General features: G+C 50.6%; 1 protein-coding gene across 1 annotated transcript; it reads right to left on the minus strand.

Annotated features, from left to right (window-relative positions):
- Positions 1-7,099: 7,099 nt before the first annotated feature.
- On the minus strand, positions 7,100-13,013 carry LOC144311477 (cell adhesion molecule CEACAM8-like). Its single transcript, XM_077894105.1, has 4 exons — positions 13,000-13,013; positions 12,463-12,643; positions 11,292-11,649; positions 7,100-9,082 (listed from the first exon to the last, which is right to left on the minus strand). Exons 1-4 carry the CDS (start codon positions 13,011-13,013, stop codon positions 8,799-8,801), a joined length of 837 nt encoding a protein of 278 aa, XP_077750231.1. The 3' UTR covers positions 7,100-8,798.
- Between the last annotated feature and the right edge of the window lie 1,757 nt (positions 13,014-14,770).

A 14,770-nucleotide genomic window follows, 5' to 3' on the forward strand; every position in this document is an offset into this window, starting at 1 on the left:
CTTCTGAGGATATGTCAGAAAGAGGATTATCTTCTGGACTGTGGGTAGCTGAATCGTCAGTAAGCAAAACCGTGGATGGTGGGTGTATGTGTGTGCGTGTATGTGTGTGTGTGTGTGTGTGTGAGAGAGAGAGAGAGAGAGATTACTGTACTTGGAAGTGTGTATCCTTTGGCCAACATCTCCCCGTTCCTTTCTCCACAGTCCCTAGTAACCAGCATTCTACTGTTTTTGACTTTTGCTTTTTTAGATCCTACGTATAAATGATATACAGTATTTATCTTTCTCTGACTGATTTCACTTAGCACAATGCCCTCAAAGTCCATCTATGTTGTCACAAATGGCAGGATTTCCTTCTTTCCCATGGCTGAATAATACTTCATTGTATATATATATCACAGCTTCTTTATCCATTTATCCACTGACAGACACTTAGGTTCTTTCCATATCTTGACTATTGTGAGTAATGCTGCAATAAATATGTGAGTGCAGATATTTGTAGATGTTCTTTAGCAGATTAAATTCTCTTTGGCTCCTAGGTAATAATTTAAAAAATATGAACTGATGGCAAATATTATTAAATGATTTTTTTCAGTGTCTATTGAGGTGATCATGAGTTTTCCCTTTGATCTGGTAATGGGGCACATGATGTAGTTTTAAAAACTTTTAGACTGATGTATTCTTACATATAGAGAAGTATGCAAATCCTAAGTGTATTGCTTACCGAATTCTCAAAAATTGAATACACCCGTATATCTAGTAGCTAGATCAAGAAAAAGAACACTGCTAACACCCTAGAAGTTCCTGACCTCTTCCATTTATAAATTCCTTTTTAAAAAGATTTTATGGGGATTCCTGGGTGACTCAGCGGTTTGGCCCCTGCCTTTGGCCCAGGGCGCGATCCTGGAGTCCTGGTATCGAGTCCCGTGTCGGGCTCCTGGCATGGAGCCTGCTTCTCTCTTTGCCTGTGTCTCTGCCTCTCTCTGTGTGTGTGTGTGTGTGTGTGTGTGTGTGTGTGTGTGTGTGTCTATCATAAATAAATAAATAAATCTTTAAAAAAATAAAAATAAATAAAAAGATTTTATTTATTCATGAAAGACATACACACACACAGAGAGGCAGAGACAGGCAGAGGGAGAAGCAGGCTCCATGCAGGGGGTGGGATACAGAACTTGATCCCAGGACCCTAGGATCATGCCCTGAGCCAAAGGTAGACACTCAACCGCTGAGCCACCCAGGCATCCCTAGAAGTTCCTTTTTAAAAAAGATTAATTTATTTATTTGAGGGAGAAGGAAAGGGGAGGGGGAGAGAAAGAGAAATCCTCAAGCAGACACCCCACTGAGCACAGAGCCCACTGGGATCAACCCAGGAACCTGAGCTCATGACTTGAACCGAAACCAAGAGCCAGCTGCTTATCTGACTGAGCCATCAGGTGGCCCCCATTTATACACTTCTGATGTTCAATCACCTTTGCTTTCCCGGGACAAACTGAACTTAGTCCTAGTCTGCTGTCTTATTCTATGTTCTGTTGGATTTGGTTTGAGAATGCCTTGTTCAGCAATTTTGCCCCTCTGTTCATGAAGATGACTGGCCTGATAGTTTCCTTTTTTTGTACTTTTGTTGTTGGTCTTATTTCAATTGAAAGTGTAAACCAACCTTGGAATGAGTTGGGGGATAGTCCCTCTCTGTTCTATGGATGAATTTGTATGATTTTGAGATGACATGTCTTGAAAGTTCTGTGGAACTCACTAATAAAACTTCTCAGCTGGAAATTTGTTTCTCTTGCCTTAAAAGCTTTTCATATGGAAAATTGCAAAGATATGCAAAGAGAGTTTGTATACAAATATGTACAAATGGACTCTAGTTCATAATTCCAGACAGAATGGTATCCTGAACCTAACTCCAGCTCCAAAGTATCAATTTCTGGTAAAGTTTGCTGTATCTGTCTCCCTTCTACTCCTCCACCCACTGGATTCAACATTAGAAATCATAGAATATTGTTGGGAAATATTTTGTGTGTACTTCTTCTTTTGTGTGTGTGTGTGTGTGTGTGTGTGTGTGTGTGTGTGTACTTCTAAAACATGAGGCCCTACCCCCCAATTACAAAAAATCAAACCTAGAGAAAAGTTGCAAGACTATTAGAGGGAACTCCCATATACATTTCATGCTTATTTACCAATGCGGCACTTGTATTCTAGCTGTACGGATGTAAATATATGCTGGTGGATGCATACATTTTCATTATATATATACACATATATATGTAATTTTTTGATGAATCATATGAAAGTTACATACATCCTAATACTTAATCCTAACTACTTCGCCTGTAACTCATCAGAACCAGGATTTCCTCCTATATATCCACAGTACTCAAGCTCACCAATTTGAATTAATTAAATAATATAATCTACTGTGATGTCTATATTAGCTTCCTACTACTGCTGTAACAAACCACCACTACCAACCACCACCACCACAGCTCAAAAGCGACAGACATTTGTTATCTTACATTTTGGAAGGTCACAAGTCCAATACTGGCTAAAATAAAGATATTGGTGGGCCACATTTCTTTCTGGAGGTTCTAGGGATGGATCTATTTTCTTGCCTTTTCCAGTTTCTGGAGTCTGCTGATTCTCCTTCACTTGTGGTCTCTTGATTTGGGCTGGGGTCATGATGTCAGGGTCCTGAGGTCAAGCCCTGCCCTGGGTGTGCTCCCTGCTCAGTAGGGAGTCTGCTTGAGGATTCTCTCCTTCCCTCTCCCTCTGCCACTCCCCCTTTCCAGAAGTAATCTCTCTCTCAAATATATAAATCTGAAAAAAAAAGAAAGAATCTCAAATTGGTACCACTAGAAACTAGAAGAAAGAAAAAGAATGGACTGAAAAAAGTGTCTGAAGAAATAATGATCCAACAAACTGAGTGAACCCCGAACATAAGGATCGCAAGACACATAACAAACTTCTTAAAACTAAAGACAAAAGAAAATCTTGAAAAACAGCCAGAGAAACAACCCATTGCATGTTAAGGAACACTGATTCAAGTGACGGTAGGTTTTGTATCTGACTGCATGGAAGCCAGAAAGAAGTGGCCTGTTTTCGAGTGGAGGACAAATCCTGTCACTGGCAAAATGATCCTCAGGAATAAAGGAGAAATAAGGAAATTTTCTGATGAAGGAAGAATATGAAAATTTGTTGCCAGCTGACCTGCTACTAAAAAATAGCCAAAGGAAAAGATGTCCAGTTCATTGTTCTCTGTTGTTTATGTTTGGCATCCTACCTAAAAGCTAATGAAATTTACTTGGTTTTGAAATAAACTCTACCCTCAATGTGGGGCTCAAACTCAAGATCCTGAGATCAAGAGTCACATGCAACACACACAGAAGGAGTCAGATGCCCCAACCAAATTTATTTTTAAAAGATTTTATTTATTTGAGAGAGAGGGTGAGAGAGCAGAAGCAGGGAGAGTAGCAGAGGAAGAGAGAGAAGCAGGCTCCCTGCTGAGCAGGGGGTCAGATGGGGGGCTTGATCCCAGGGGATCTCAATCCCAGTGGGGGCTGGATCCTAACCCTGGGATCATGACCCCACGAAGGCAGACACTTAATGGACTTAGCCACCCAGTGCTCTGCCCCTAACCAAAATTAAAATAAATGAAACCAGAGTATATTCTCTGAAAACAGTAATCAACTAAAAGAAAGACAACAGAAAAATCTCTAAAACATTTTGAAAGTAAGCTACATATATGTAAATAAATGATGGGTCAAAAAGGAAGTCTCTGAGGACAATTTTAAAATATACAGAATTAAATATACTAAAACTAGAATTTCACCATTTGTGGGATGCAGCTTATGCTGTGCTGAGAGGGGAATTTATACCCTGAAATGCTTACATTACAAAAGAGGAAATATCTCAAATCAATAATCTCATGTCCTACTGCAAGAACAAGGAAAATAAGAGCAAAGTGAACCCAACTGAAAGCATAAAGAAAGAAATCATAAAGAGAAGAGCACCCAGGTGACCCTCATGTCAGACACTGAGTGGACAGAATGAACCTGAGCCCTATAGAAGGACAGGGCTGGGTCTGTAGAACCAGAATTGGTTCTGTGGGTGGGATGTAGATGCGAAAGAGGAAGATGGGGTGGCTGTGAGGGGCCTAGTCTTTTCTCTCCCTCTGAGGGGTCACAGGCAGATGCAGAAAGCCTCATATGTTGCTGTCTACCCTGGGAGATCTTCAGGCTCCATTTGCCCTTGGGTGGAACATTTGCTCTGCCGGGAAGGGCGGGCAGAGGGCAAAGGACTCTGACACCGGGACACAGGGCTCATCTAGGAGGAGCTGTGAAAAGAGCCCAGGGTTCTGCTCAGCCCTGCTGCCTGGGGAGCTCAGCTAGGGCTTGGGAAACAGGATACTGTGCTCAGGGGGGCTGGGTGATGGGTGTGTTTCCAAGGTCAGGCGTCAAGGGTCAGTAGTTCATCATGAAACATTCCTGCCTTACTGTAGGCAAGGGAGTGAGTGGCCTGACCCTCAGGGGCCAGGAGGTTCCTCAAAGGCTTGAGCAGACTCCTGGCCTCCCCACGGACACCCCCTGGGTGCAGCCATCAGCCAAGCAGGGAGCTGGAATGGATGTGCCAGCAAGTAACATCCACACATGTGATAAGGGTTTAGGATTGAGAGATGAGAGCAGAATCGGGTTGTCCCATGAGAATGCTACTTCTGCCTCACTGCACTCTCTTCTGTAGAACAGAAATGGGCAGCCTCTCCAGCAGTCCCTCATTGCTCCTCCCTGCTCAAGTCGTGGGAGGAGCAGGGCTGGGACGCTGTCCGTGGTGCTGAGGAACCCCAGGTTTTCCCAGGGCTTGGCGCCTTGATCTTCTAGCTGTATCCCCTTTCTTTCATTCTTTTTTTTTTATTTTTAATTTTTCCCCCTTTCTTCCATTCTTAACAAGGAGCATTACTGACGAGGAAGAGGTGGAGAGGGCTGCAGGGAGTGTGGACTGGCCCCTGTCTCCATCACTCAGGGCAGTGAGGATGCTGTGGCCATCACTGCAGGAAGTGACTCCACAGTCAGATGACCAAGCCCACGTGCCCATCAGCAGTTTGTAGTGAAGGATGATGATGAACATGAGTATCCTTAAGGCTTAGCGCTGATTCTGAGGCTCAGGCGGCGGCTCCTGACTCCACTTAGAGTTTGGGGTCTCAGGAGAGTCCTGAAAAGGAGGGTTCTAGGGTGAAACTAAGAAGCCACTTCTGCTTTGTGGTTGATCTGGCAACAAATGTTTGTGTCCGGGTGTTGTAATTCTTATAAAACAGGAAGAGGCTTCTGAGTTCCTGTAACCTTCTGAGAACATATCTCAGTGACTGGAGGTTCTAGGCCCACCTGGCTGTTCTATGGGATCCTGGATGTGTGTCAGGTTTCTGCCCCAGGACCCTTCTCTCTCTTACTACCCTATGTTCCCCTTTGTTCTGCTCTTTCTTTCTTTCTAAGATTTTTACTTATTTATTTATTCATGAGAAACACACAGAGAGGCAGAGACACAGGCAGAGGGAGAATCAGGCTCCTCCCAGGGAGCCTGATGTGGGACTCGATCTCTGTACCCGGGGATCATGCCCTAAGCCAAAGGCAGACACTCAACTGCTGAGCCACCCAGGCATCCCTGTTCTGCTCTTTCTTAACCTGAGAGCACAGCAAGGGGCAGGCTGGGGGCAGATCTTTTGCCCTCTATGGCTTCAGAACCAGAACATTCATTGCCCATACTTACCTGCTAGATAGGAACCTCTATCATGGGGCTGGGCAGGGAGTCCTAAACAGAAGAGAATGGGTGTTGGTAGCAGAGAAGGAGGGTCATTTCTCTACAGGAGTGAGCAGATCTGCCTCTTGAAGAGCCTTCTCCAAGCCTATTGACCCATGCCCCTGTCCCAGACCATTCTCCACTGCACTCCCTGCCTCATTCCTGTTACCCCAGGACCCCTGGATGATGCTCCCAGTGCCCGCTCTGTCCCTGAGTGGACTCCAGGGTTCACCTTTGGCCAACTCAGGGGAGCAGGGAATACTCAGTGCATGGTGGGGTGTGGTCCTGCCTCTGAAGCAGGTCCACTCCTGGCCAAAATGAGGACTGTCTTGTCCTGGCTAGTCTGGGGAAAGCAGGGAGCATGCTGTGCTGCTGAATTGGATGGTGGCCCTGCACAGCTTGGACTCTTGTGGAAACAGTGGGAGAGGGGGGGATTACTGGGGATGTGGAACTGTTGGCTGGACCATGGCCTGGGAGCAGAGACAGAAGTTAGTACCCAGGGCTGTGAGGAATCTTGGCCCCACCTTCCCAGTCAGGGACACGTCTTTAGCTCTCAGAGAACCAGGGAAGAATGATCACCTCCCAGGAAGAGACCCACTGGCTATTTTATGGCCCAGTGAGGCCCAGGTGCTGGTCTATGATCTAGATTCCACAGGTCAGGGAATATGACCAGTGGAGGTCTCCTGTGCTGAAGCCCAGAGAAAGGGTCAGAGGCTCCAGAGAGGGTGACTGGCAGAGTGGACACCGTGGGAGGACTTTAGGGCTTCCAGTCCCACCCAGACTGAAGAGATACTCACAGGGGGTAGATGCTGGGCGCCAGAGGTACCTGAGATCATCCCAGATACTGGCCCTATGAGAGATCATCCTTATTGATGTGGGGTGCAGGGTGAGGTCACATCATTGGTGCTGGAACAGGGGATAAAGAGGATCCTCATTCAGGCAGCAGTTAGAGAATGCCTCTCTCCTCTGCTGTTAGGAGAGCAAGGGCCTAGAATAGGAGATAAGGAAAGGCCTTTGGAACATGTCTGTCCTGGACCCAGAGACAAAGCCCCACAGGCTGACAATACCTAGGAGAAAGTGTCCTGAAAAGGTCTGGAGGACTCAGGAAAGTAATCAAGCGTGAAGGTTTGACTGAGTGAAAGGGTCAAGGCTGCAGCTGCAATTGCAGAACATGTGGGGAGGCCTAGGGATGCTGAATGTAGGGCTCCTGTGTGCCCAGACCATTACCCCCTCAGGCCAGAACAAAGTTGGAGGACTCCTACTTCCTTTTTTTTTTTTTTAAGATTTTATTTATTCATGAGAGACACAGAGAGGCAGAGAGAGAAGCAGGCTTCCTGCAGGGACTCAATCCCAGGACCCCAGGATCACAACCTGAGCCAAAGGCAGATGACAACTACTGAGCCACCCAGGCATCCCTCCAATGATTTTCAATAGACTGTCATGACTATTCAATGGAGAAAAAAAATCTATTCAACAAATGGTGTCAGGAACACTGGATATGCATGAAAAGGAATGAAGTAGGACCCGACTTACACCATGTACAGAAATAAACTTAAAATGATCAAACATTTAAACATTAGAGTCCAAACTATAAAAGTCTTAGAAGAAAACATAAAGCAAAACTTATTGAAACTGGATTTCCCAATGATTTGTTAGATATGACACCCAAAGCAAAGACAGCAACAACAAAAAAACGGATGAATTGGATAGCATCAACATGGAAAACTTCTGTGCATGAAAACACAATTAGCAGAGTGATAGCACTAGTTATGGAATGAACAGGATATAGGGATGAAATATACAGTATAGGAAATACAATCCGTGTATTTTAATGGGGCTGCACGGTGACAGATGGGAGTTACATTGTGTGGAATATAGCAGAACCTATAGAGTTGTTCAATCACTATGTTGTACACCTGAAACTAATGAACTAATGTCACATTGTCTGTCAATTAAGTTCACTAAAAATAATAAATAAGTAAAAGTGAGGCAATGCAAGGATTAGAAAATATTTGCAAATCATATCTGGAATGAGATTAATACCCAGAAAATATAAAGTGCTTCTGCAATTCAACAACAACAAAAAGCAACCTGATCTGAGGACCCTGCTTTCTTCCCCCAACTGCAAGTCTCATTTTATGCATGGGGCTACCTGGAGGTGAGAACTCCACTCCCCACATTCTAGGCTGGACCCAAGGGGCCATGAGACATCAGAGACTTTGGGGAGGAAGCACCTGCAGATATATAATAGAAGAGTTCAAGGACAGATTTGGGCTTTGGTTGCAAATGGGAAAGAACTTCTAGGCTCTTCTCTGAAAGGCAGACAGACCCTCACCACAGTGCTCACTGCAGATGCTCCAGGGATGCACTTACCAGAGACTGTGATAGCCTTGACTGTGGTCTTATTGAGGCAGGTGCCATTGTTATAGACAAGGCAGGTTTAGGATCCGCTATCATTTGCAGTGATGTTGGGGATAAAGAGCTCCTGTGTGGATGGCTGGGGCCTCCCATTGATAAGCCAAGAATACTGTGCAGGTGGGTTAGAGGCTGTGCGGCAGGAGAGACTGAGGTTTGCCCCTTGATGGTAAGAGGAGTCTGAGGGGGAAATGATGGGTGTGTCCAGGCCATTTGGAGCAAACAGAATAAAGCCACAGGTGATGTAATCCCAGGGAAGGGGAAGCTCCCTGTCTGTATAAGGACCATAGTGTCCCTCTGCTGGATCCAACCTTGTTTTCAAATGTCCCAATCAGAAGCTCCCTGTGTTCACTGAGCCTGGGTCTGAGACATGAAGCTGTTTCCCCTCCCAGGCTGTTGACCCTCCCTGGGAGGAGCAGCCTACTGCTTCTGAGTCTTGGTTAGGCTGGGCCTGCCCAAGTTTGTTGGAGACAGGAAGCCGTGGCCAGGCTGGAGGTCCAGCTGAGGGTCATGGACGTGGGCCCCAGAAGGATGGACGTGGCTTGGCCTCCGGCTGTGTGGACTTGAGCTGGCACCCTGGACCAGGTAGGAATGGAAGTTACTCAACAGAGCACATTCAGGGTGAATGGGTCACTACGATCAGCACTCACTGGGTTCCGAGTTTCACACTCATAGGGTCCTGTGTCATTCCTTGTGACACCATGTACAGTGAGAGTCCTGTTGTCCAGGGACAGCTCCAGCCTGGGACTGTCCGGGAGGCTCTTACTGTTTACTGACCACAGGCAGCTTGTGCTCTGAGTCTGAGCTTCACACATTAACACTACAGAATCCACATTCTCCACGGGGTTGGAGTTGTTGCTTGTGATGCTGGGTTTGTGTAACTCCGCTGTGCAGACAACAGAGAGAACATTGCCCTGTGTGGTACCTGTGATTCTTCTGCAGGAATGTTTTTCTTTTTTTTAAGATTTTATGTATTTATTTGAGAGAGAGACACAGAGAGAGAGAGCAAGCATGGGGAGAGGGAAAAGCAGGCTTCCCACTTAGTGAGGAGTGCCACCCAGGGCTCAAACCCGGGACCATGGCATCATGAGCTGAAAGCAGACTCTTTTTTTTTTTTTAAGATTTTATTTATTCATGAGAGACACACACACAGAGAGAGGCAGACACAGGCAGAGGGAGAAGCAGGCTCCATGCAGGGAGCCTGACGTGGGACTTGATCCCGGGTCTCCAGGATCATGCCCTGGGCTGAAGGTGGCGCTAAACCACTGAGCCACCCAGGCTGCCCTGAAAGCACTCTTAAGCAACGAAGGCCTCAGGCACCCCTTCCACAGGCAACTTGAATCAGAGTTGGCTTCTCTCAGCTCTCAGCCAAACTTAGTCCTTAAAAGAATAAGACATCTGTGTATCTCAGCGCATGAGGATCTGAGCGCTCAGAAAAAGTAAACACCTGCTGTGTGCCTGAAAGCACAGGCCCTCTCAAATGTGGGTTATAGGGCAGCATTTAGTCAAGGAAGACACAGGATAAAGTCACAGGCAGCCCTGGACCTCTCCTGGTTCATCAGAGACATAACAGCCTGCCCTGGAGATGGGGTTCTGAGCAGAAATGACACCCAGGTCCACCAGGAACAAGCCCAGAGGTCAGTTCACTTCTCAGCACCCCCGCAGTCTGGAGACGTAGCACCCCCTGGCTGTTTGATAACGAGTGACATGAGGCAGTGACCCCTTACATGGCAGAGCCGAGTCCAACCACTAAGCAAAGAGCCAGAGGATGAGCAGGAAGCAGGGGTGGTGAGTGATGAATGATCCATCATCTCTTCAGAGAGGGGTCCTGGGTACAGGATCCTAGGAGGTCTGGCCCCACGGGCTTCCTGTCCTCCAGGGAGAGAATCCTCCACCATCCGCTCCTTCCCTCCTAAGCAAAAGCAACTGAGTCTGTTACGTGTGGACCCTGTGTTGGTCTCAGGTGCAGAGTCGGGAGGGGAAGGCAAGTCCCATCCCTTACACCCCAGTGGGAGGCACAGCAGCACATCAGGAAATAATCTGATTTCAAGTCCAGCCCAGGCAGGTGAGGATGAGCCCCCTGGGGTGGGGGGCAGGAGCATTCTCCCTCTGATTGCTGAGGCAGGTCATTCTGGTGTAAACTGGAGTGAGCCTCCATTTGGTCTCACTGCCCAGACCAGCATCCCTCCCACTGACGGAGGAGACGACGGGGCTGGGTCTGCAGAGAGAACTTGGGTGACTGATATGCTGCTCATCAGTCTGCGTGACCCCGATTCAGTGACTGTTTCTTTCTGCGCCTCAGTCTCTCCTGATTGCATAGGAATAATGGTAGATGATGTCTACTTGCCAGACCTGAGAATTAACCTTTAAACATTCTGAAATACCTCATCTAAATTTTGTCCATAGCAGCTGGTCAATCAAATGGCCTCTGTTCCTGCTCACCCCACAGGAGAGGGCTCTCTGGGCCTGAATCTGGGTGGAGGAGGAGCTGCCAGGATCATCTCACTGCTCTGTTGTTCCCTGGGGAGCTGCCTTTCCTCTGGAGACCCCAAGTCCCCCACAGCAGTTGGCCAATGGACTGGGGACCTGTTAGGTGTGTGCTGTCCATGTTGAGCCTCAGGTGAAGGCCCAGGCCCTGCCACTCCCCTCATGTGGCTCTTGAGACTGAGCCCTGACTGGTGACCAGCTCGGGCTGCTAGGAATTCCTTGCCCCCAGTCAGCTCTGCTCAGGAGCCCCAACCCCATCCTGGTACAGACTCCTCAGGTCACCAAAATCAGGGGCTGCTCCAAGACAGTGGTCTGGGCAGGGCTTTCTGGGCTGGAGTCTGGTAAGGATCCCAGGGGCCACTCAGGCCTGGCCCTGACCTAGTCTTGCAGGGTCTTTTGTCAGATGATCACAGAGTCTGGATTCCAGGAAAGGAATTCGTATCTCAGGAAGTTCGTCTCCAGTGTGTGGGTCCCCCACGAAATGCTTGAATCCCTATACGGGCCATAATGCAGAGAAGGATGGAGGCCCAGTGCAGGCCTGTGAATCCTGTGTGTGTGAAGTAGAATTCCCCCCACCCGACACCAGAGGTGAGAGAGGAATTACTCACGGAATACTCGGAGCTGTCCACGTACTAGTGCAGTTTCAAATTTTCTGTTTATGATTTGTAGGATGTAGGATCCAGTGTCGTTCAGGGTGATGTTCTGGAACAGCAGGGATCCACTGGGGTATATTATCTCTCTGCCACTGTATGCAGGCCCCGGGGTAATTACTCGTGTGTCTACTACATATAATACAATTTGATGGGCAGGTGCTACAATTTCCCCTCTGAACCAGGTAAGGCCTCCTGTATCCCCAGGCAGATTGTGGACCCACAGAAGAACGTCCTTCCCTTCAGCAGCATTGGGAGGCACGGATTCCACAGTGACTTGGGCAGTGGTGGGCGGGTTCCAGAAAGTTAAAAGAGACTAGTTGGGAAGAGAGGGGATGGATCAGCGTTTGGACCTATGTGTTGGGATGGAGAGCTGGGGCCCTGGACATGGAGCAGGTCCTAATCCCCCAGCCTCGGAGTGTGTGTGTGTGAGTGGGCATGTGTATCTGGGTGTCTGTGTGTGTCTCCTGCTGCTTATGGTCACCAGCATGACCATGTTATTTTAGGCCCTCTGAACTTAATTTCCTGTTTCCAAAGCTCTCCCTAAATTGTGACTCTCTGTCAGTGCCTCCAAATACCCACTCACACTCTGGGGGTCCCTGGTAGAGGCCTGCCCTGACTGGCTCCTCTGAGGACCCTCTGTCCACACGTTCTAACTTTTCCCTGCTCTGTTTCCTACTTGGGGTTGTCATTACCTGACATGACATTCTAGATGTCTCTGCGGGTCTGTCTTCCTCCCAGAGAAGTGAGCTCAGGGAGCAGGGACTGGTCTGCTCTGTGCTGTCCCCCGGGGTGGCCCGGCTGCAAATACCAGGGCTGAGCGTCCCCAGGGCCCTCCGAGTCTGGCGCTTATCGGTCAGGACCCCAGGGTGGTGGCAAGGCCAGGGTTTAGGGTCCCTGGGTGTGGTTCCCGTCAGGTTGCAAAAGTGAGTCCCCGGTGAGGAGGCCCTTGGGACCCAGCCCCTCACTCCCCACTTGCAGATCCCGAGGCCGCCCCGTCGCTGAGCCGGCTCCCCCGCCCCGCCCGCCGCCCCGTCCCCCGCGGAGCCCCGTCCCCCCGCCCAGGCCCCAGGCCCCAGGCCGCCGCTCCCCCGTCCTCCCGCCCCTCCCAGGGGATCGGCCCCCTCACCTGCCAGCAGGAGCTCCTGCCAGGGGCCGCGCCCTGCTCGGGGAGAGGCCGAGGGGGGCTCCATGGTGCCCGCTGCCCGCTCCGTCCGGCCGGGGTGAGAGCAGCTGCCGCCGCGCAGACGCTCGGGCCCCGCGGTCCGCCCGACAGCGCCGCGTCCTTCCCCCTCCGCGCGGGGCCGCCTCTGGGGGCGGGGCCGGGTCACGCGGGCCGGGCGGGGGCTCGCCGGCCCCCCTCCCCGACGGCAGGTCCCGGGGTTCCCTTCCTCTGTCCCCGTGGGGGTCCCCGCAGCTGCTGAGGCCTCCGGTCTTCAGCGGGGATTTCCCAGCAGACGCGAGCGCGCGCACACGGCCTGCTTGGCCCGAGCACGAGCCCGGGGCGTCGGGTCCGGGGCGCGCCCCGCAGCTGGGGGCGAGGTGCAGGGTCCGCGCCCCCACAGCCCTCCCTCCTGGCCCTGGGGCTTCCCCCTGCAGAGCGGGAGCCCGCGGCCGCCTCCAGAGCCTGTCCCGGGACGTCACCCCCACCGGGCCTGGGGATCACCTGGGGAACGTCATCAAGACTGCGGAGGCCCAGGTGACCCCTGGACAGGCTGCTTTAGCAGATGCGCAGCCAGGCTGAGACCCCGGGACGTGGCGCCGGGGCCGCCTCTGCTCTGCGCCCACGGAGGGAGGGTCCGCAGATCCTATGGAAAAGCAGATCTGACTCGGCAGGTGTGGTGTGGACCCCGGAGCCTGCATCTAACCAGCTCCCAGGGGACGCGGATCCTCCTGGCCCGGGGGGCAGGCTTTGAAGAGCCGGGCTGAGGGGGACGCGGCTCCCGAGACGGTGACCCTTGTCCCTTCCCTCAGTAGCCTGTGCTGTGTCCTGGCCTTGAGTCTGTGGGCACCACACACACAGCCCAGGGTCCCCAGATCCAGGGGATCGTTTCCCTTGGTAACAGAGAAGCCCAGCTGGGCCCGGGTCTCCCCAGTGATCTCACCTGCTCTGGGGAGGATGGATTTCCTCCTGGCAGCAAGGTCACTGAGAGGACTCTGGGGGTGAGACAGGGGCAGGCTGGGTGATGACTGGTGAGGGGAGTGTCCATCCCTGGGTATCACCAGCTTGACCTCTGCTTCCAAGGGCAGAGACTGAGGACCAGGTGTCTGAGGAGCTCACTTCCCAGGTGTGAATAGGACTTCCTGCGTGTCCTGGGAAGTGAAGAGGTGGTGGGAGGTCAGGTGGCTGGGGCTATCTGGTCCCCAAGGGAAGGTTTTGAGGAGACCCTCCCTCTCAGGGTCTCTTGGCTGAACTGTGGCTCAACCTTGGCTGGTGCCAGGTAAAAAGTGGGGCGGCACAGGGACCCCTTACGGGTCACCCTAGAAGCATCCTAGACAGAGCGACAGGACAGAACAGGCTCCCGGAGGGACCAAAGGGGCTGTTTGAGAAAGGGATGGAATTGAGGCTCCTTCTCTTTAGCTGAGGCCAGCAGTAGGGTTGGTGTCCTGGGTGTTGTCTGCGTGTCCCTATGTCGCCCCCTGGAGGCGCTGCCGGGGGCTGCACCCGCGATGCTGACCAGGCTCCAAAGGATGTGGGTGGCCCTGAGCCCTGGGCAGAGGTGAGGACTGGTCAGCCCGGGCCTGGTCCCTGTGGGTCCTAGACTGCCTGAGTCCACCCCAGGGCAGGGTGAGCCTGGGGAGAGGACAGGCACTGTCCAGAAGATTCCTGATTCCACCCAGGGATGTGCTCCCTCAGAGGAGCTCTCTGTCCTCAACAGTTCAAGGAATGACGGAGTAGGCATCTCTTAAGACTTTGGAGGAGACGCACGTGCCTGGGGGTCTGGACATCAAATGCCCTCTCTCCTCATCACAGCCCAGGGGTGGGGGCACTGCCTTTTCCAGCCTCTGGAGTGTGCTGATTCTCCTTGGCTTGTGGTCTCTTTTTTTTGGCTCAGGTCATGAGGTCAGGGTCCTGAGGTTGAGCCCTGCATTGGACTTCCTGCTCAGTGGGAAATCTGCTTGAGGATTCTCTCCCTGTGCCCCATCCCCCTACTCAGGAGCATTTCTCTCTCTCTCTCTCTCTCTCTCTCTGATATAGAAATAAATCTTAAATCAGAAAGGATTTCACAATGGTGCCACTGGACACCAGAAGAAGGAAAAAAGTATGAACTGAAAAAGTGTCTGAAGAAACAATGGTCCAACAAGCTGACCCCCAAACATGATACACATCACTAAAACACATGGCAAACTTCTGAAAACTAAAGATGAGAAAAAAATCTTTAAAAACAGCCAGAGAAACAACTCATTGCATATTAAGACACAAGTTTTGTATCTGA

Source organism: Canis aureus, chromosome 1, assembly GCF_053574225.1.
Source record: "Canis aureus isolate CA01 chromosome 1, VMU_Caureus_v.1.0, whole genome shotgun sequence".
Classification (NCBI taxonomy): domain Eukaryota; kingdom Metazoa; phylum Chordata; class Mammalia; order Carnivora; family Canidae; genus Canis; species Canis aureus.

Coding starts and splice junctions, on each gene's coding strand:
- LOC144311477 (XM_077894105.1), bottom strand. Junction 11,650..12,462: donor GCAGGAGCTCCTGCTGGCAG/GTGAGGGGGCCG, acceptor CTTCCCAACTAG/TCTCTTTTAACTTTCTGGAA. Junction 9,083..11,291: donor TGGACAGCTCCGAGTATTCC/GTGAGTAATTCC, acceptor TTGTCTGCACAG/CGGAGTTACACAAACCCAGC.